General features: G+C 36.9%; 1 protein-coding gene across 8 annotated transcripts in view; it reads left to right on the top strand.

Moving 5' to 3' along the window:
• Window positions 1-22,606, top strand: part of LOC105488361 (AGBL carboxypeptidase 1) — a 958,121-nt gene that overhangs the window by 570,382 nt on the left and 365,133 nt on the right. The window contains exon 22 of one of the 8 annotated variants that reach the window (XM_011752341.3): window positions 4,997-6,163. The exons of the other annotated variants lie outside the window; for them this stretch is intronic. Coding sequence (XP_011750643.2) covers window positions 4,997-5,050 — 54 coding nt within the window. The 3' untranslated portion in view covers window positions 5,051-6,163. Of the gene's footprint in view, window positions 1-4,996; window positions 6,164-22,606 lie in introns of those variants that run through there. 8 annotated transcript variants of the gene reach the window in all.

Here is a 22,606-nt window from a genome sequence, read left to right as displayed (position 1 = left end):
GCCAAAAGGTGGAATACTCCACAAACTCAGGAGAGCACCCTTTCTTCCCCGGCAAATGCCCAGTGCACTCTTTGTTTTATTAAGGGACGCTGCTGTGATGAGCCGACCTGGCCACAGGGTGTCACAACTGCCCCAGGGACTCCTCTACACACGCGGGAGGGAGACAAGGTCTGAAAGGTCAGACGTCAGCAGCTTGTCGCTCCCTCTCCTGCCCACATCGCCAAGTGAGTTAGCCCTGAGTCAGCCTAGCTGCGCAAAAATCCTCCAGAATGTCACGGCTGCCAGGGCCTGACCGAATGCCTTCAGAGCTGCTCACCAGGCTCTGTGTGGCTCTCGGTCTAACGTAGGGGATCGACATTTTGGCAGTGCCCGAGAGTGAGATGAGGGACTGGTGACAACCCCACACCCACGCAACACTGGCTTCCTCATAGGCCTCCAGTCATTGGACCAGGTTTGTTCCTGGACGGGTCTGCATCATTTATTTGGAGAAGGACCAGGAAGGGGGTCAAGAGACAATGATTTTAATGTTGGCTCTGCTCCCGTCAAGTTGGGGACCTTCAGCCACTGAATCCACAGAGATGCGCCTCAGTTTCTCCATCTGTAAAATGAAGGTGGATCCTTTCAACTTCTAAACATTAATGAAGGATTGGCTATGTCTTATTTAGTTAGACATTTCAATTTCTTTCTCTTTTTTTGGCTCTGGCAGTCAGCCTCCAAGGTAGAAGAAATTATCCTTTTTTTTCTTTCTTTTTTTTTTTTAACAAACACAGGAACTGAGGGCCTGTGAGACTAAAAAAAGGTAATCAAAAGGGAATACAGAGGAGACATTTTAATCCAGATCTGTCCAGATTAATCTCACTGTAATTAGGGTTCATTTACAAACTACACACAAACCTCTTGTGACTCCTGGTAACTGAGTTTTAGACATGATGAGATGAAAGACACAGAGAATATGTTTGAATAAGGCTCATGAAAAGTAAATTCTGGATCTTTGGGATAGAAGCTAAGGGATATTTGTGAATCAAATGGTAGTAGAAAAATGGGTCAAGAATGGCAGGTAAAGGATAAACAGAAGAGAAACACATTTTAATAATACTCAACCAATATTTATTAAGTTTCTCCCCTGAAAAAGTTATTGTTTAGGGCAGCAAAAGACATGCAACCCTTGAGGCAGCTGAGAATCCAGCCATGCCAATATCCAAATGCAAATAAAGGCAAGAAAAAGCCAGGAAAGAGACAAGCAAAGTACTGCAGGATTCAAAGAAGAATTGAATGAAGAAACCATATCCCATTGGTGGAACTTGGAAGGCACCAGGGAGAAAGTTTCAATTGAGTCATAAAAAATAGTAGAGTATCAACAGGTAATAACACAAGGGATAAGCTAGCTGGAAGAAAGAAATGCATGAACAGAAGTCAGGAAAAAAAGGATTGCATTTGGTTGTGGAAGACAGTGTAGCAATTCCTCAAAGTCCTAAAGACAGAAATACCATTCGATAGCAATCCCATTACTGGTTATATACCCAAAGGAATATAAATCATTCTATTATATAAACACATGCATATCTATGTTCATTGCAGCACTATTCACAATAGCAAAGACATGGAATCCACCTAAATGCCCATCAATGATAGACTGGATAAAGAAAATGTGGTATATATACACCATGGAATACCATGCAGCTGTAAAAAAGAGTGAGACCATGTCCTTTGCAGGAACATGGATGGAGTTGGAGGTCATTACCCCTAGTAAACTAATACAGTACCAGAAAACCAAACATAGCATGTTCTCACTTTAAGTGGGGGCTAAATAGTGAGAATACATGAGGGGAACAGCACACACTGGGACTTTTTGGAGGCTGCAGGATGGGAGGAGGGAGAGGATCAAGAAAAATAACGAATGGGCACTAGGCTTTATACCTGGGTGATGAAATAATCTGTACCACAAACCCCCATGACACAGGTTTACCAATGTAACAAACCTGCACACATGCCCCTGAACTTAAAATAAAACTTGTTTTTTTAAGAAAAGGAAGGGTTACATTTGGAGAACAGTGAAGTCTATTCTGTTGAAGTGAGTGTGTAGGGGACATAGGACTGGAAAAGTTCATCAGAAATCATATTGTAGAGAGACTTCCTAAAAGACAATTTTGAGATTGGTGGACAATGGAGAACCAATACAAGAAGAATATACTTTTTTTTTTTTTTTTTTGAGACAAAGTCTTACTTTGTCCCCCAGGCTGGAGTACAGTGGTGCAATCTTGGCTCATTGCAAACTCTGCCTCCCAGGTTCAAGCAATTCTCCAGCCCCAGCCTCCCGTGTAGCTGGGGCTACAAGTGCCTGCCACAATGCCCAGCTAATTTTTTTTTTTTTAGACAGAGTTTTGCTCTTGTTACCCAGGCTGAAGTGCAATGGCACAATCTTGGCTCACTACAACCTCCGCCTCCCGGTTCAAGCGATTCTCTTGCCTCAGCCTCCCAAGTAGCTGGGATTACAGGCATGTACCACCATGCCTGGCTAATTTTGTATTTTTTAGTAGAGACATGGTTTCTGCATGTTGGTCAGGCTACTCTTGAACTCCCAACCTCAGGTGATTCGCCCGCCTAGGGCTCCCAAAGTGCTGGGATTACAGGCGTGAGCCACTGTTTCTGGCCTAATTTTGTATTTTTAATAGAGATGGGGTTTCACCATGTTGTCCAAGCTGGTCTTGAACTCCTGACCTCAGGTGATCTGCCTGCCTCAGCCTCCCAAAGTGCTGGGATTACAGGCATGAGCCACTGCGCCCTGCCTGATATAATTTTTATAAAGAAGTTTTTGCCTATTATCTGGGGATGGATGCTGGAGACAGGAGATGGGATGCCAGAGGAGAGGTTAATAAAAGAGTCCTTAAAATAATCTGGTGACAGAGGTGAGAATGAGGAGGTGTTAGAGATACCAAGGTACAAATGTGAAGACTTGGCCTCTGATTAAACACAGGTTCTGGAGTATTGGAGACAGGGCAAAGAGTTGGTGGAGATTTTAAACCTCAGTGGGAAAATGAAGGTGCTATTAGGATAAGCAGAAATATCATAATGAGTGGCAAATTCCAATAATTTTACAAGAGGAAATAGATAAAGAGAAAAGAAGTATACAAATGCAACATTGGGAAGGATTTATGTGATGCAGTGAAAGAAAGAGAGTAAAGCTAATGAAAAAGAGAACCCAACAGCCAGGGTATACACTAAGGAAGGAAGAGAGAGTTCCTTGAAGAAAGCAGCAGGGTCAGTAGTTGCAGGGACCTTAGGGATTGAGGAAGATTAAGACAAAGCCTTTGGAAGTGCTGTGATAGTGCTGTTTTCACATCTTTGCCATTTTGTCTGAACACAGAGAAATTCTGTCTGTGCCTGTGTATTCGTAGCCTCCAACACAGCGTCCCGCCCGTCAAAGGCGCTCAATGAATGTTTGCTGAATGGAGAAAGGAAAACACAGACACCGGGCTGTTTAGGAGAGCTGTAGGCATGGAAACAAAGTGTGAGGGAGTGCCTTCTGAGTCTTGCAGGTGTCCTCTGTCTTTCCAGATAGTTCTGGGGAGAAGGCAGTTCTGGACTAGTGCAGTCCTTCCAGACCCTGAGCATGCATCAAAATTACCTGTAGACTTGTTATGTAGATCGCTGGGCCCCACCCCTAGAGTTTCTGATTTGTAATAATTGGTCTGAAGTGAAGCCCCTACATTTCCATTCTAACAAGTTCTTGGATGGTGTGGAGGCCACTGGTTCAGTGATCATGCTTTGAGAACCCCTGGGCATGTGAAAATATCCCTGTATATTCAGTTAGAAGACCTAGTTTGAATCCCAACTCCTTATTTGCTCTTTGCCTTGAGGTATTTCTCTCCGTCTCTTTTCTCATATGCAAGATGAGGGTCTTACCTAGAACATAGCACTGATGGGCGCGTTAAATGAAATCTCAGTACTTGTCTGAAACATGTTTGTTGAACTAATTTTTTTCTTTAAAAAATTTTTTGAAATTTTATTGTTAAATGTCTTCAGCTTTACAAAGGTACAATTGACAAATAAAATGTATACAGTGTATTAAAAGTATACAACATGATGTTTGATATGCATTGGGAAAGAATCATCACAATCAAGTTAATTAATATGTCAGTCACCTTACATGGTTAACTTTTTTGTGTGTCTGATGAGAACACTTAAGATCTGGTCTCAGCAAATTTCAGGTATACCATAGCTTCTTATTAACTATGGTCACCATGCTGTACATTAGGTCTCCGGAATTTACTCATTTTATAGCTGTGAGTTTATACCCTTTGACTAACATCTTCCCTTTTTCTCTACCCTCTGATCCCTGCTAACCACCATTGTACTTGGTTTCTATGAGTTCAACTTCTTTACATTCCAATAAACATTTTTAAGAAGATAAAGATTGGCTGGAGCTTGAGAAAGTAACAGGAAGGAAAACAATGTGTTTATTTTGCTTATTTAAGAAATGCCAAGATGCATGGCAAATGCGTGTTTGTTGTGCAAAGATTTAGTCTGAACTAATGGATCTCTGTGGAATAGCAGTTAATTTTAGAGCTGGCATGAGTCTTATGATTATCTGCATATCGGTCAGTTTGTCTGTGTGAACAGGACATACAAAGCCTAAAGGCAAGCTTTATCATCTTGCACATACAAAGTTAACTATAGCACTCAAACCCCACACTTTCAGAATAAGAATAAAATAATGCACCCTTTGAATCATACATCGATGTGTAATTTGCTTCCAATAAAAATGGAGATGAGGTTGCAGCTAGATAACCATCAGCTTCGTTCAAGGTACAAAGGTTTAATTTTTTATGTTTGCATTTAGTCATTTTTATAGTACTGGCTTCTTGGCTCATTTCTGAATAAATCTAGGCAGCATTGAAACAAATGCCAAAGAAACAGGAAAAAAAAAAAAACCCTCTCAGAATTTCCCGTTCATATTTATAGTGAGTTGACAGATACTGCATTTCCTTTATTTCAGGCCCTAATCAATTCATTGCTAAAAGGGAAAAAAGAGAGAGAAGAAAACAGATGAAGAGGAACAATTTGTATGGGGCTTCTGGTCATTACCCTTCTGTTATAACTCTCATTAGTAGAACTAATTAGCATTACATTAATAAATATAGGAATAGAGGATACAGCAGCCGAAGCAGATGCTTATTGCAATTGCAGATACATTGCTGCCATTTGCTTGTTAAATTCAGCATCTTTAATTCTGCAATGTGGTGCTTTGAAGAGGATGAAAAGGATCTCCTTATATGAATCTTTCCTCTATGTGGTCAGGATGCAAGTCATAGGGTGAGGCAAAGTGGCCATGTCTGTCCAGCTTCCTTTGTGTACAAGGTTGATAACTATGCTTTGTGTCGATCCCTCAGGCATTATGAATCCAGATCCTTCACGTTCTAATCTTGCTCGCCACTTGGCTGTTGGTGAGACAGTAGCCCCAGCACTGACAAAAAGAACCAGCCTGTTCCATGATAGTTTCTGTGGAACTCAGCGTTGATCACTTGTGTCACTGTACTAACAGGGACACCTGAATGGCTCTGTCGTTAATAATGGAATGGAGACCCAGAGTGCAAAACAGACTCCATAGGCTGACTCCCACACTTAGAGGAGGGAAATTAAGGGCAGTAAGTGCTAAGATGCAAGAGAGGGAGTGCTGTGCTTCTCAAAACATTAATCTTATGCAAAGAATCACCTAGGCATTGTGTTAAAAAGCAGATTCTGGATCCACAAGCTCTCACGGATGCAGGTGCTGCTGGTCCGTGAGCCACTCGTTGAGTTATCTTAACTCCCTTCCCTTCTCTCACCTGAGCGAGCGGTGCATTTCAGCTTCTTTAATTTAACCTTCTGTCTTCTGTGACAAGAACAACGTGAGCTCTGCTCAGATGGCTCCAGAGAACAACATAGCTATTTTTTTCCCAAAGTAACAAATAAGTAAATAAATAAGTAAATTAGTAGGATTGCTAAAAGCCCCTTAATTTTTCCTTTCAAAAAATAGAGGTAAGTAAAAGCAAATGAACCAGTAAGCACTGTTCAATGATGCCAGTGGGGTATGTCTCATTGTTCATCCTAACCTTAATTATTAGTTTTTAGGAATGGATTCTGCAAGATTCTTGTATCTGTTTGAACCCTGGGAGCACACCAACAGATAACACGAGGAGGTGTGGAGCAACATGCTATTTTAATGAGCGCCTGACTGCAGGCGGGCTGAGGCCTAAAATGGAGTCAGCCCCAAGTGAGGACGGGGCAAAGGTTTTACAGTCTCCTGTAAACAGGAAGTGTCCTAGTCTGAAGTAACTGCTACCTTGTACCTGGATGACCTCTTTCTTCATCTTCAGGGGTGTCTTCCAACCAGGGTAGGTGTCTTCCGTCTGGCCCTCTTCCTGCTTCTGCTCTCTTGGTGACGCACGCTGCTGACACAAGTGGCCTTGGGCCTTGGGACTAGGCCTGAGAAGGGAGGAGTTATCCATCTCCTTAAGCTTTCAATTCCCGGGGAGAATCTTACAGCTTCCTCTTGTCACGGCTTCCTAGAGGGAGACGTAGGTTTGGGGAGGAAAAAAAGAGTCATATTCATTGAGTACTCTTTTTGCTCTATGCTTAACAAACATTTTGATTTTTAATCGTAGCAACAGCCTTAAGGGGTCAGTAATAGCACATGTCAAAGATAAAGGAACTCAGAGGAGCTGAGAGAGATTCAGAGAGATTGTGTGACTTGCCAAGAGCCAAGTTTACTGGGAAGACCTAAAGCCCATATTCCTTTATTTCTAAAAAACACGTTTCTGACTTATTAATTCTTTGAGACCTGTAGTTTGAGTTGGGACCTGCTGGCATCTTTTATTTATCTCTTGCATCATTTCTCAGATGTATGGGGCAGCCTGCTAATGGAACCTCCTGGAAGGATGAATACACTGCCTGATGGGAGCTCTGGTTCATGGGAGTTCCCAGGGAGATGCAGAAAAAGGCTGTTTAGGGTAGCTAGAGGGTCCAGTGGTTCTCAGCCAACCCCAGGTTCTGAATCTGTTCCTATCTGAATGGAGCCGAGAGCCTCCTGCTGCTGCCTCTGCCTCCATCCCCTTTTGTTGATGATTTCTTTCCTTGGTTTTCATTGGGTTCCCTGCTTCCTACTAGTTTTAAAAGTTAATTAGGTTGGCTAGGTGCTGTGGCTCACACCTGTAATCCCAGCACTTTGAGAGGCCTAAGGCAAAAGGATCTCTTGAAACCAGGAGTTTTTTTTTGTTTTTGTTTTTTTGTTTTTTTAAATACCTTTAAAGGTGTGGTGACTCATATTTGTAGTCCCAGCTACTTGAGAGGCTGAGGGAGAAGGTTCACTTGATCCCAGGAGTTCCAGGCTGCAGTGAGTTATGATCATGCCATTACACTCCAGCCAGGGTGGCAGAGTGAGACCCTTTCTCTAAGAACAAAAAAAACAAAAAAAAGTTGGCCGGACGCAGTGGCTCATGCCTGTAATCCCAGCACTTTGGGAGGCCAAGGCCGGGGAATCGCTTGAACCCAGGAGGTGGAGATTGCAGTGAGCTGAGATCTCGCCATAGCACTCCAGCCTGGGCAACAAGAACAAAACTCCGTCTCAACAACAACAAAAAAAGTTAATTATGTGTATTTGAATTATGTAGTTGCCACTCATAAGAAGGGGAGGGAGTTTTGTAGACCACCATACTATTCAGGTTGCTCAGATCTTGCTTCTGGATGTCTCATCAAGATTCCCTTACTTCCAACCTTACTACCGTGACAATAACTCAATCTCATCATGTTTGTTTTTTTTTTTCTTTTTCTTTTTCACAAAGGCTTCCTTCTTTGTGAGCTCAAAGTAACCCATGTAATTTTTAGGTGGTGTTGCCTATAAGTAAGGGCTTCTGAGCAAGTGTATTCATTGCCACTGTTCTTCAGATACATGTGTAGTGTTAGGGATTTCTTCTGCCAGCATAGTTTTTTTGTTTGTTTGTTTGTTTTTTCAGTTAATTTGCAAAAAAGGTTTTGCTAATGCTACTGCCATTTTTGTTTCTTACCTTTCTTGTCATTATGGATAATTTTTGCTTCAAAATAACCATACTCCATTCACTTGCATAGTTCAGTTACCTACCAAAAAGCCTACAAAAACACAAAAGCAATATTTGAAGACAAAATGGATGAGAACTTTCTAGACTTGATGAACATTGTGAAATGTAACATTAGGTAGACGTAAGCCATTCTTTATATGATAAATAAAAATAAATCTACACTTAGACAAGTAGTAAGAATTCAGAACAATAAAGACAAAGTATCTCGAAAGCAACTACAGAGAAAACACAGATTGTCTGACTACCATTTAATACTTACAAGAAAGTGGTGCAGCTCTTAAAAAAAAGCTGTGTTGTGTGATAATGAATGGATAGAACTTAGGCAAATGTTAGCTTTTATGGTTTCTTGCACACACATTAATTATTGCCTATATCATTAAGACATATCAGATTAGTTTTGCTGTGTTTGGTTGCACCATGAATTGTTTTAATGTAATATGGTCACCTGCTACTAACTTAAAAGAAAAAAATCTCGATCAACAGGACCTCTTTATGAAATAATATATATACTGTAACATTCGACAACATGGATTGTCTTTTATGTACTTTGTTTATTGGGAAGTACTTAAAATGCTTCATATATAGTGAACTCTCAATAAATAAATACTGCTGAAAGAATATTAGAATCTTTGCTTCTTAGCAGAAGTTTTATTTTAAATTTTGATGGTTCTTAATATAGGTATATTCTGAGTGGGATGAATTAATCCCAAGGGAGTAAAAAATCATTCTCTGAAATATTTGGAAAAAAATGTTAGAACTTCTGTCTTACATTTCAAACATATTTTAGGGGATGTTTTATACTATATGCTATCTTTGTACTGGATTATATACAGTAATATGTATAAATACAATATTTTATATGTGTATATATATCATGTATATATATATATATATATATATAACTTTATAAATAATCCACCACATATAAAATGAGGTGAATGCTCAAATGCTAATAGGCATGCAAAATCAAAAGTGTTTGGCATGCAAATCAATATCACTAGGAGATACCACTTCACGCCCATTAAGATGGCTAAAATAAAAAGACAGAAAATAGCTAGTATTGGCAAGGACGTGGGGAAATTGGAGCCCTGATACTCTGCTGGTGAGAGTGTAACATGGTGAAATCACTTTGGAAAGCAGTGTGGTAATTCTTTAAATTGTTGAAAATAGAGTTACTATATGACCCAACTCTTCTGTGGCTGGGTGTATATGCAAGAGAAGTGAAAACATATGTCCACACAAGAATTTGTATATAGGTATTTATAGTAGTGCTATTATAACCACCAACAAGTAGAAACAAGCCCAAAGCCCGATAACTGATGAAGGAATAAACACAATGTGGTATATCTATCGAGTGGATTTGATGGAAAGGAATGCAGTATTGATACATGCCACGACATGGGTGAAGCTTGAAAACATTATGCTAAGTGAAAGAAGCCCATCACAAAAGACCACATAAAGTACAATTCTATTGATAGGAAATGCTCAGAATAGGAAAATCTATGTAGACAGAAAGTGGATTACTGGTTGCCTGGAGCTGAGGAAATGGAAAATGGGAAGTGTCTGCTAATGTATGTGGAGTTTCTTTTTGAGGTGATGAAAATTTCCTAAAATTAGATAGTGGTGAGGGCTGTACAACTCTGTAAATATCCTAAACAAACTTGTGTAATCTAAGAGGGTGAATTTTCTAATATGTAAATTAGTTCTCAATAAAACCATCATTAAAAAGAAAAATGTGCTAGGAAACCACTACTTTAGATAAATTCACACAAACTTGATGAAGCTAATATAACTGAAAAGACCCTGGCAATAAAAATGTTCAGTTTCATTTGCATTATGTTGCCCCATTTGTTTTCTCTCTCTTCCAAATAGCATAATCTCTAAAAGACATTTTTTTCTTTAAATTATCTCTGTAAGCATTGACTTAACAAGAGATGGCATGTTACATTTTGTGTACCCTCATGGTGTCTAAAGGGAACACCACTAGATGTATATTGAAAAATTAGGACATTCTGCATAAACAAAATGATAAAATTGTTCTATGAATTAGGATAAAAGTAATTTTTATCAGATTTGTAATGATATATTCTCATTTAAGAGGCTGTGGAGAAGAGAAAAGAATGAGTGCTTCATATTTTCTTCTCTTAAGACTAAAAGAACTAGAGTTTACCCATAATTTCTTGTCTTGCCCTATTTTGGGGTGGCAGGGGATATAATCATTTCTTCTTTCTCCTCCCCCTCCCTCTCCCCTCCTCTTCCTCCTCCTCTTCCACCTCCTCTTCTTCCTCTTCCTCTTCTCATTGCTGTGTAATTATCAAGGGCAAAGTACTGTTGCCTTCAACTGTGATTCAGGTTGCTGTGAAGGTAACTTAGAGGAACAGCTCACTGTTTTGGCTCTCTGTTCGAAGGCTAATGTAACAGACTCAGATCAACATGTGATATTCCTGCCAGGCTGGTCATTTAAGGATCTTGATGTATTTGAGAGTTGTCTTGTGTTCTTACTCGAGAAAAAGTAGGTGTGCTGGGTCTAGGAGTAAATATAGCTTTTGTGGGGCTTTCATCTGATAACATTTGGGAGTTCCTCTATAAGAAAAAGATTACATATTACAAATATAAAAATAGTTACATAAATGAATGTTTATTTAGAGTGACGAAAGATACCACACATCACATAGGTAAACATGCTGCCACATTCCAACATGAGATTAAAAAACATAATTTCTTTCAAGCATTGTGTCTCATTCCTCTCTCCTCTCAGTGCCAACTGCCAAAGGAGTTATGTCAATAGAACTCCTGGCCCTAACTTTTGTGTCCCAACATTGGGTGAGTCAGCACAGTTGGAGGTAGGAGAGTTATTAAAAGCTCTTCTTACAGTGGGATGGTAGCCATGATTTAATGACACATCGAATACACTATGAACCACATAAATGGGTACCACTCACTATTAACTATATAGATCCCTAAATCATCTCCTCCTAAGTATGATGATCAAAATGTCCAGGAACACTGCCTTAGCACACAACATGAGGGGAAATATGATGGAGAGGAATGGAAAAGCGGCAATATCAGAGAGGGGAGAGAGCACAGTGTTAATCCACTGCTACTAAAATACCCATTTCTGCAAGTTTTATAACAGTAGGGCCCTGGAAGGAGCCTGTTAGCAAGGGCCCATGAAACCTCACCTTCTTTAGTTTCTCAATAAATAGATCTCCACTGATGCTCTATTTCAGAGACATTTTATAGCTGTCTAGTCAAACAAGTCCATTTTCACCATTTCATCCGGACAATTTTACAGGAGTAATGATTTCACAGGACATTTTGAAACATTCTGATTTCAAACATACAGAGAAGACAGGAGAAGAGGGGACATGAGAAAAAATATTCTTTAATTCATCAAGATAGTTTCTTTCTTTTTTTTTTTTTTCTGGAACATCTCCTACATTTAAAAAAATCCCTATTAGTAAGACAGAGAGTAAAACATTTTCCCTTGTAAACTACATTTTAAAACAAATTCATCATCACATCCTCACTGTGAGGGTATTACTAGATTACTGAATCATTGTGAGTCAGAAATTTTTAATCTTATCATATTGGCTTATAACTTTGCATGGAACCACCACTCATATATATATATATATATATATATATATATATATATATATATATATATATATACACACAGAATGGCAGGAGAAGATTTCCTTCTGTAATACATTTAACTGAAACACTGTGACACCACCTATGATGACTCATAGGCACAATTCAATTGTTTCATCCGTTCATTACATATTTATCAGTGCCAATTATATATAGGGCTCTTGTTGGACTTAAGGTGGATTTAGAGATTTGTAAGACACAGACTTCATCTTCAAGGAGCTCAGATATTTTTTTAGGCACAACCAGGTATGTATACAAGTAACTATCATAAAAATGCTGGGTGACAAGTAGATATAAAGAACTGTGAAAATTCTGAAGTGTGGGAGCACCATCCAATCATTTATTCGATGATAGAGGATGGACAAAATATATTTGGTACCCACTCTCATAGATTTTGCAATCTAGTGAGGAAGATGCACATTATACAACACAGGACATACACAAATATGTAACCTATAAATTGTGATGTGTTATGAAAAAATAGATGTAAGAGGCAATGAAAGAGGGTCCTGATGAGGATTGGAGGGTCATGAAAAGTGTGAGATGGTGGCATGTCAGGGAGAGCTGAGTGCTGAGGAAGAATGACCTGGGTGAAGGAGGATAACATGGAATGTTTCAGGCAGAGAGAAACACAAGTGCAAAAGGCACTAAGGAAGAAGACAGCTTGATGAGCTTAAAGAACAGATGAAGGTGAATGAGGCTGGGTTATAGTGAGTGAGGGTGGCAGAAGATAGTTTAGAGAGGAGGAGCAGAAGCTAAATTGTCAAGGAACTTAAAGACATGTTAATGATTCTGCGCTATGGGAATTATTTCGAGTTACAAAAATATTATGTACAATATAAAGTGTGGATTGGAAGCAGAAAGCAGTACTAGCAAAGGCTACTGGGGTCATCCCAGGGAAAGATGGTGGCTTGGACTAAGGCAAAAGCAATGAGGGTGGCAGGGGTGGTGGTGGTAAGAAGCACTCAGATTTTGCAGGTAGAATCAACAAGACTTGATTATGGATTGAACAGGGAGAATGAAAGAGAAGGAACACACTAGACTCTGCTTTTATATTGTAATCTGAACTTTGTCATGAGACCGTAAGTTCTTTGAGGCAGTGGACATGCTTTCTGCCTGATCTGTGCTCTTTATAGCATCAAAGAGGGAAATGGTGTTTGGAAAATATTAATTTGTAAGTTGTTTTACCAGGTAGAAAATCTAGTTTCTCTATCCTTTTGTTCCTCAGGGATCTCTTGTTCTTTCTTTCACTGTGTATTTGCTTCCTGATAGGACCTCAGAGGAAGAACAGGAAAAAAATCCTTTATACATCATACTTCAGGACTACTTCTCATCCTCTTTCAACTTGGCACAGGCTAGAGACCCAGAACTGCTCCTGCCCTTTTGAAAAAATCCTACAATGGTGGCCACCTTAAAGGGGCTATTCAAGATAGTAGAAGCTGGTAGCCCAGTCGAGTCAAAAAAATATTGCAATACAACAGTTGGTATCATTCTGTTTTGTGTAGTGACCAGACCGGATATGCCTTTAAAATGTCTTCATATGCCTCTTGAAATTTTCTATGGATACTTCAGTGACAATGGTGTGGGATCTGGCTCTTTGTAATGATCTTCCAAGGAAGCGACGTGCTGCATTTTCACTTTCATCTGTATGACCTGGTCCATTTCAGGATCAGGAGTGCTGCATTCGGGCTGCTATCATATTGTCACTCTATCTTGTGGGGAAGCAGATGTGGGTAGTGAGTGTTGAGGACCAAGCAGTTGCTCTGGTGGGGTCTTTGGACTTGGTGGACGGCCACAGCTGAGTCAGCATTCTCCAAGATTCCTGTCAGCCCCACACTTTGTTCTTCACATGCAGCTTCAGTGTCTAAGCAATCCAAATAGAGAGCTTGCCTGAAGAGGAGGCCAGGATGACTTACAGGGGAGATGAGGAACTTCTGAGAGAAAGAGGAAAATGAAAGAAGAGGTAAACAAACATAGGACTGTGTTAGTCAGCTATTGCTGAGTAACAAATCACTGCAAAACCTAGAGGCATAAAACACCACACATATTATCTCATAGTTTCTGTGGGTCTGAGTCTGAGTGTGGCTCAGTTGGGCCTCTGCTTTCCGGACTTTTCACAGGCTACCATCCATGTGTCAGCTCATCGTAGTCATTTCAAGGTTCAACTTGGTAGGGATCCACTTCCGAGCTCTCTCTGTGCTGGTAGACAGGATTCAGTTTCTTACTATCTGTTGGCTGGAGGCCCCTCTGTTCCTTGCCAGGTGGGCCTTTTGCTTCATTGATGCTGCAGCTCACTTCATCCATCTAGTCAAGTGAGAAGGCAATAGAGTATGAGCAAGGTGGAAGTCAGTCTTCTGTTACAGAACCATAGAACTGACATCTTGCCACCTTTACTGTATTCTGTTGGTTAGAAGCCAGTCACTAGTTCCAGCCCATACTCAAAAAGAGGCTGTTACACAAAGGCACAAATACAGGAGATAGAGATCACTGAGGGTCATCTTGGAAGTCTGTCTACTACAATGACCTTGCACTAGATCTGCTTGCAAATATTAAAACTTTTGTGGTACAGTGAAGGAAGAGCAGGAGTTGCTTTGGTAAGTGTTCTTTGGTAAGTACCTTCACTTGTACATAGCAGCAACTCCAAAGTGTTGCTCTGGTATAACTCTGATCCAGGATTAGATTAATATGGTGGTCAAAGAGTCTGGTAGCCAAATGTGATTTCAGTGGACTCAAATAATTTACTACTATTTCTTAAAAATATTATGGAGATCATGCATCTTCTGTACCACATCTCCTCTGAATTCTAGTTTGTCCCTCCCCTCTACTTAACTCATAAACTATACTAGGGTTGCTCTGAAATTGCTCTCTTCCTGCCTCCCCTAAACAACTTCTCGGGTCTCTTGTCCTTTCTTCCATCTCTAGGTGACAAATGTCCACTGACAAAGTCTGGCTGCAGCACAGAAATGGTCTGGCAACTGCTGATCCCTCTTTGGGGAGTGGAGGAGAGCAATGACCTGAGCAGGAAAAGCAAGTTCTCTTTAGCAGGCAGGGAAGGAGGAAAGCTGGGAAACCCACGTATATTAATATTTTGAGCCTCATCACATTACGTTTACTGGGTGCGGGTTTTATCTCTATCACCAGGCTGCAAACTCCTTGAAAGCTTGTCCTTATCTTCTGCTTTCTTGTATTTCCCAACAGCATATGTGGGACTGAGGTTTGCTGAATGGATGGTGTGTGTACTGGGCTGTGACACTTTTTTCCAGTGGACTGGTGTGATTGAAAGAGATAATGTGTCTGAAAGTGCAATGTAAATTGTAACCCTCTGTATACATGTCATAGTTATTATTGTTACTATCAGCACCATCATCATCCTCTAGCACATCTTTTATGTACCATCTGCAAAAATAGGCTTTTTCCTAGATGAATGCTCCACCTAGGCCATTAGGATTTAAGCTCAGCAAAACAAACAAATTCCTTCCAAAGGTATATTTATGTGTCATTCCTGTGCTTTTAAAATCCAGAATTATAAATATAAGAATGGGAATATAACATATTTTGGCATGAATATTTCTAAATGTTACACTTCTTCTGATTGGAAAAGCAATCAGATATATTTTATAAAATCTAGAAATAGAAATTCGATAATAAAATAGAAGAAACCACTATTAATATTTTGCCACATTTCTTTCCATCCTTTTGTGTGTGTATTAATATATAATACATGCATACATAGATTTGTGTATATGTGGTTATGGTATAAAGATTTTATGTGTTGCTGTGTTTATAGTCTCTCATGAGCAATTTCCTATGTCATTAAATACATTTGAAAGTATTATTTTGTTGGTAAAATAATATTCCACTCAAATATATGTAATAACAAGTTTAATCATTTCTCTACTTTTTAGAGATCTAAGATTCTCTTTCCTAATATGAATAAGATTTCAATTAAGATTTGGTAATAAGTCATTGTCTACAGCTCTAGTTACTTACTGAGGAATTAAGAGTTTAATTAGTAGGTCAATGGTATGACTTTTTAAATATATTTATAAATCTGGCAAGGCATTTTTCTGAAAAGAATTAGCCAGTTTACATCTTTCCAAGAGTCGACAAGATTGCCTCTCTTATCCCACTCTCAATGGTATTGAATAATATTAATTTAAAATTTCTGATTATTTGATATAAAATATTCACATTTAGTTTTGTTTTTATTTTTTAATTGCTGAGGTTGATTTTTTTCTATGTGCCTTTTGACCATTCACATTTATTCTTCTGTTAGTAGCTTAGTTACCTCTTTTGCCCTCTTGACTTTGAATAAGTCCTAATGTTTTCCTTTTTAATTGATAAAAGATCTTTAATAGCTTATTTTCACCTTTAAGCTATCATATTACAATTATTTCCTTGCAGTTGTTTGCCTTTAAGACTTTGTGTATGATATTTTTGACATCTAAATATATTAATTTCTTAAGTAATATTTGGGCTTGTGTACTACATTGAACTATTTTCCAAAAATTATTATGATCACTTATTTTTATTGTAAAATATTTTATGCACAAATGAATATATAAAATACACAAAAATAATATGCAAATAATGTATAGAATATATGTGCACTGTTTAAAGAATACTGATAAAATGAAAGTTCTAGTTCCTACCACTCAATTTTTTTAAAAAAAGCAATGCCAGTAGTTACCTGGCAGCCCCCTTGCGTCCTCCCTAGTCACACAATTCTCCTTTATTTCCCCAAGTTAACCACTCTCCTGACTTTTATGAGAATCATTTTCTTCCTAAATTTGTGAATTGTATATATTTATTATTTAATCAGTATATTGTTTAGTTTTAGTTTTTCTTGTCTTTGAACTTTATATAAATGCAATCACACTGTGTATATTTTTGTGTCACTTCTGTCATTCAACAATATACATGCAGTTTTAAATCACTCATGCTGACACTTGTCATTCTAATTCTTTTTCGCTGCCCTATAGTGAATATGCCACAACTTGCCTATTTATTCTATCCTTAATGGATATTGGATTGTGTTCAGGTTGTTATTGTTGTTTTCATTACAGACAGTGTTGCTTTAACATCTTGTACATAACATGTCTCCTCGTACAAATCTGCAAAAATGTCTCCTGGGAATTTATCAAGAAGTCGAATTGTTGAGTTCCAGATATGCATGTATACAATTCTGCTGGATAAGTGCCAGTCTGCTTCCTAAAGTATTTAAAGTCTTTCCTTCCCTCCAGCAGTGGATGACTTTTCCCCACTTCTTTTACTGGGCAACATTTAGGATTTCTGACATTGTAAGTTTCATGTACATGGTAGATATGAAATATTATTTCAATGTGGTTGTAATGATAATGTTATTAATTATTAAGTGAGGTCAAGCATATTTCACACATTTAGGAATCATTCAAGTTTTGTCTACTAAAAACGTTCGTTCAAATTATTTGCCCATTTTTTTGTTTTTAAAATTTTTTTCCTAATTGAATTCCCGGTGCTCACTCTCTACTTTTTAGTTTTTTTTTCTTTGTCATTTAGTTTTTGGCATTATAAGTTATAATACATTGTTATATGACATATTATATAATATAAATTTGCCTATGTAAAATTATGTGTTATATTGTAATATTCTTTCTGTTTATAGCTTGATTTTTCATATTCTATTTTCATGTTTTTTGACTGATGAACTTAAATACTGAAATTTTACATAGGCAGATTTATCCATCTTTGCCTTCATGATCTGTTCTTTCTGGGTCTTGTCTTAAAAAATTCTTCCTTACCCTCAAAGTCATTAAGACTCTCTCTACCTTACATTAAAAAAATTTTATGGTTTGAACTTTGACATTTGAAATGGTTATGATTAATTCCTTTTTAGAATATGAGGAAAGGATCAGATTCAATTTTTTTCTCATATGGATAAACAATTGTATCAGAGTCTTGTATCTTTCCCCAATGATCTGAATGTTTTCTTGATCAGAGATATGTTTGTATATGAGTTGGTATATTTTTCCTGTTCTCCATTCTGTTCCTTTCATCTAATTGTCTTTTTCCACAGCACCCATTATTAAAACCAGCAGTAACAAATAGAAATATAATGTGACTCACAAATGAAAACCACATATATAATTTAAATTTTTTAATGACCACAATAAAAAGGAAAAAGAAAAAGCAATGGAATTCATGTTATTATGCTTTAATTCAATGTATTAAAATATTAAACATGTAACCAATATAAAATTATTAATTTATATTTATTATATCACCTCTTTAAAATAGTTTATACTTTATATCCTTTTATATTTACAGCGCATCTCAATTTTGACATGATCACACTTTAAGTGCTCAATAGCTACACATGACTAGTACTACTGTATGATTATTATGTGACTTTGTAATTGACCTTGACAAATGGTAGGTTTTGACACTCCATCCTGTTTTTTTCATCAGAAGTGTGTTGATTTTGCAAGGCCTTTGCATTTTCATATACATTTAGAATCCACTTATAAAGTTGCATTTTAAAACTTGGAATTTCATTTGAAATTACATCTGCCCAAGTTTTGAACATTTTTATTAATATTAAATTTTTTTCAATATTTTATTTTGACTATATGGGTTTTTAAATTTTCTTTTAACAATCATTTCACAGTGTTATTTAACTGACATTGTCCTAAGTCTTTTATGAATATTAACTCACTCATTTCTCCTGACAACTTTGTGAGGTTAGTACCATTATTATCCTCCTTGTCCAGTGAAGAAACAACCAGGGGTATAGTTAATGTTCAGAACCAGGCTCTCTGTCTCACATATTTGTATTTAAATATATAGATTTGTACTTAAAATAATGTATAGATTAGATACATATGTCTATACCTACATGTAGACTTTCATTTTGTTTCATTCTTTGCAAAAGTTGTAACTGTTATTTTTGTATCCTGTCTTTTTGCATTAGTAAAATATTCAAGAAATGTTTTAAAGATAGGTCTTCAATTTTAAGGGTTGAACAAAAAGCTGAGTGGTATTTCATGCCTGTAATCCTGGTATTTTGGGAGGCTGAGGCAGGAGGAGTGCTTGAAGTCAAGAGTTTGAAACTAGCTTGGGCAACATCGTGAGACTCCGTTTCTATATTTTTAAAAAAGACCTAAAAAACCCCACAGCTTTTATCAGTCAACTATTTTTGCAGCGATGCTGTGTAACAAACTACTCTGTAACTCAGTAACCTAAACAACAAGCATTCATTTTCAGGCTCATGGATGTGCTAGCCAGTTGTGCTTTAGGCTAGGCTTGGGTGGGCAGGTCCACTTCAGACTGTGATAGGACTTCAAGCCTGCGCCATATGTCTTTTCTTATTACATGATTGCTACCCTGAACTTGTTCTCATGGTAATGACAACAGTGTAAGAGTAGACTAGTCCTACCTTATATGCACATTTGATGACTGCTTGCATCATGTCTACAAATAATCTATTGGTCAAAGCAAATCACACAAGCTCAACCTCAATGAAATAGGGAAATATATATGGACTTCTAGTGGTGACTGTAAAATCATATGGAAACCAGTATGATGTAAGCTATACAAAACTATAATGAGAAGGGTTGAAGAACTTGGAACAATAATGAGATCTGCCGTGCATTTTAGCCTTCCTAAAGTGAAATATATCTTTTACTCAATAGCTCAATTTATTGTCATGCGTCTCATTCCCTTTTTCTTTTTACAGTTAATAGTTTAGAGTTAATAGTTTATGGCTTTACAATTAAGTGTTTAAGAATTGAGGAGACATGGTAATTAATAGATATTACATTATCATTTTTTTTCTTCCAGTGTTTCACTATAGCAAGATATTGGCTGTTAGTTTAAAGTGAATTTTAAAAAAATTGTGTTAAAGAGTATTCGTATTTCTAATTTACTAAGAATTTTAAGCAACATGCAATTTTTGTCTTCTGAAATTATTGGGATATTTTCTAAAATTTTTACTTATGAAATATATTAATATTTAATGTTACTTAAATTAAACCACTTTTACAATCTGAGTATAAACCCTATTTGGTGATTGTGAATTATTCCTTATATCCTTTTGATTCTACTTGCTTATTTTTTATTTAAGATTTCACATCTATGTTAGCAATTTCATTTTATTTTCTTCTTTAAGTTTTGTAATTAGTGTTGTGCCACCTTTACCAGGAGCACTTTTACCAGGAGTTACCTTTACCAGGACCATCTTTTTCTGTGCTTTAGGAGAACTATTTTATTTTATTTTATTTTATTTTATTTTAATACTATACACAATAGAAAAACTAACTCATACTGTTAAAATAAATAAATGTGTTTATGTGCTAATATACCAGGATGGTAAAGAGGTGGAGCGAGTTTGGGGTTTTGAGATTGCTTTAAATCAATGATCATATGACATCAATGACTTGGTTTCTTTTTACATCTCAATTCTGACTTCTGGGGTGACAAACTTTTTAGGCTGGCTCCCTGCTTGGAAGCAAAATGGCTGCAGCAATTTCAGGCGTCACATTTTGTAGTACCTTGTTCATAAAGAGAAAGATGGGCTGGCTCCTTATAAGCTCATATAAAATAGAAGTATCTTAGTTTGAGAAGTACACACATATATATTCTAACATATATAGTCCTAGAATATATATCTAATCACATACTTTTTCATGTTTATCGATCAATTTAGGTTTCACATGTTTTATGAAATCTATTTTGTAATTTATATCTATTCCAAAGATAACATTTATTTTATCCTGATTTTAAAATGTGTTTTCCAGCATTCTACTTGGTATTCTATTTTTAATCTCCTATATGCCCCTATATCTGCTGCCATAGCCTTGATTTTCTTTGTGAATATGCAAAATATTGAGGACTTAATTTGGCTTAAATACTTTGAAAGAAATTTTACATATATTAACTTATTGCTAACTTCTCTTTTTTTCTTAATTAGGTTTATAGGACTTGTTTAATGTTGGGGTTTTGTCTATTTTTTGAAAAGAACTGGTTCTTAGATTTACTTACTATATCTGCTGGTTTACATATTTTTCAGTAATTAGTTTGACATTTTAAAATACATTAAATCAGTTTTATTGCCTTTTATTTTCTTTTTTCTTGAAGTTGATTTTGTATTCTTTTTCTAAATTCTTAAGAATAAAAATTATTTAACGACAAAGAATTTAAGGATTTTATTTATGCATGTTTACGTTTGTTATGTGGACATATCTAAATAGTTTACTATTTTATTATGCATTTACTCTTTAACTCAACAGGTTCTTAGAGAAGAGCAGCTTTCAACTTTTAGGACCTTGTAAAGTTATTTTTGTTATTTTTACTCCTTAATCTTGAATAAATAATGCAGTCTATACAATGTCTAATTTGGGTGACTTATTGCAGTTTTGTGTCTCAGTAAACAAAAAATTTTAAACTATTCTTTTGAGACTTAAAAAAGTTTAGTTTAACATTTAAGTGGTATAAATGTTAAATATACTGTATGTCTATTCACATTATATGCTGATTATATTAATCATATTATATTAATCCAATCATCACTATTTCTATACATTTTGACTACTTTATTCATTATATTGTGAAAGGAGGGAATTAAAGCAACTGCAATTATATTTATCTCAATTCTTAATATCATTTTGACAAATAATTGCTTGATTAAACAATTGGTTTCAGACTGGGAATGGTGGAGCACTTGGGGAGGCCGAGGCAAGGGGATTGCTTGAGGCCAGGAGTTGAGATTAGCCTGGGAAACATGGCAAGAGCCTGTCTACAAAATAAAAAAAAAAAAAAAATTGATTTCATGTGTAATATGTGAGCACACACTCACATAATCAGTACCTAAGTCAGTACTTAAACCTTAATAGCTCAGTTTCCTGCTCCTATTGAGTCACTGATCCTAACAGGTAATTGCTATCCTTAATTCTAACAGCATAGATAAGTTTTGTTTGTTTTTGTAATGCCTCATGTCTGGCATCTTTCATTCAACATTAGATTTGGTCATGTGTTTTGTCTGATACATTCTATAAAACAATTGGCCTGAACTCAAAAAAAAAAAAAAATTATGAAAGACCAGAAAAGCATACAAACAAAAAACTGAAGGGCTTGTCTACATTAAAGGAGAAGTGGCCGGGTGTGGTGGCTTACACCTCTAATCTCAGCACTTTGAGAGGCCAAGGCAGGTGTATCACCTGAGGTCAAGAGTTTGAGACCAGCCTGACCGACATGGTGAAACCTCGTCTCTACTAAAAACCCAAAAACGAAAAAAAAATTAGCTGGGCATGGTGGCATGCACCTGTAGTCCCAGGTACTCGGGAGGCTGAAGCAGGAGAATCACTCCAACCCGGGAGGCGGAGGTTGCAGTGAGTGAAGATCAAGCCACTAGACTCCAGCCTGGGTGACAAGAATGAGACTGTCTGCAAAACAAAAAAAGCAAAAACAAAAACAAAGAAAAAAATAAAGGAGAAACTTTGATGACCAAACATATGATTTGATTAGAAAAAATTGAACATCAACATGTTAATATTACCTTGTTAATGTTAAAACTTTTATTTGAAATGGTGTGGTTATATAGAAGAATATTCTTGATCTCAGAAGACATATATTTAGGAGTCAAATGTTTTAGGGTCTGTAAGCCATTTTAAAATAGTTTGGTAAAAGTAATATACATACACATATACTTGTGTGTGTAAAAAGAGCAGGGAAGTGTGGCAAAATGTTAAAAATTGGGCAAGGACAGATTGGTGTCCATTGTATTGTTCTTTCAGCTTTTCTGTGGGGGTTGAAAAATTTTTAAATTAAAAAAATGGGAAGAATAAGCACACATTGCTATTTAATCCTAATTTCTAATAACT

The sequence above is a fragment of the Macaca nemestrina genome, chromosome 7 (genome assembly GCF_043159975.1).
Source record: "Macaca nemestrina isolate mMacNem1 chromosome 7, mMacNem.hap1, whole genome shotgun sequence".
NCBI lineage: Eukaryota > Metazoa > Chordata > Mammalia > Primates > Cercopithecidae > Macaca > Macaca nemestrina.
This window is presented reverse-complemented; position numbering and strand designations above follow the sequence as displayed.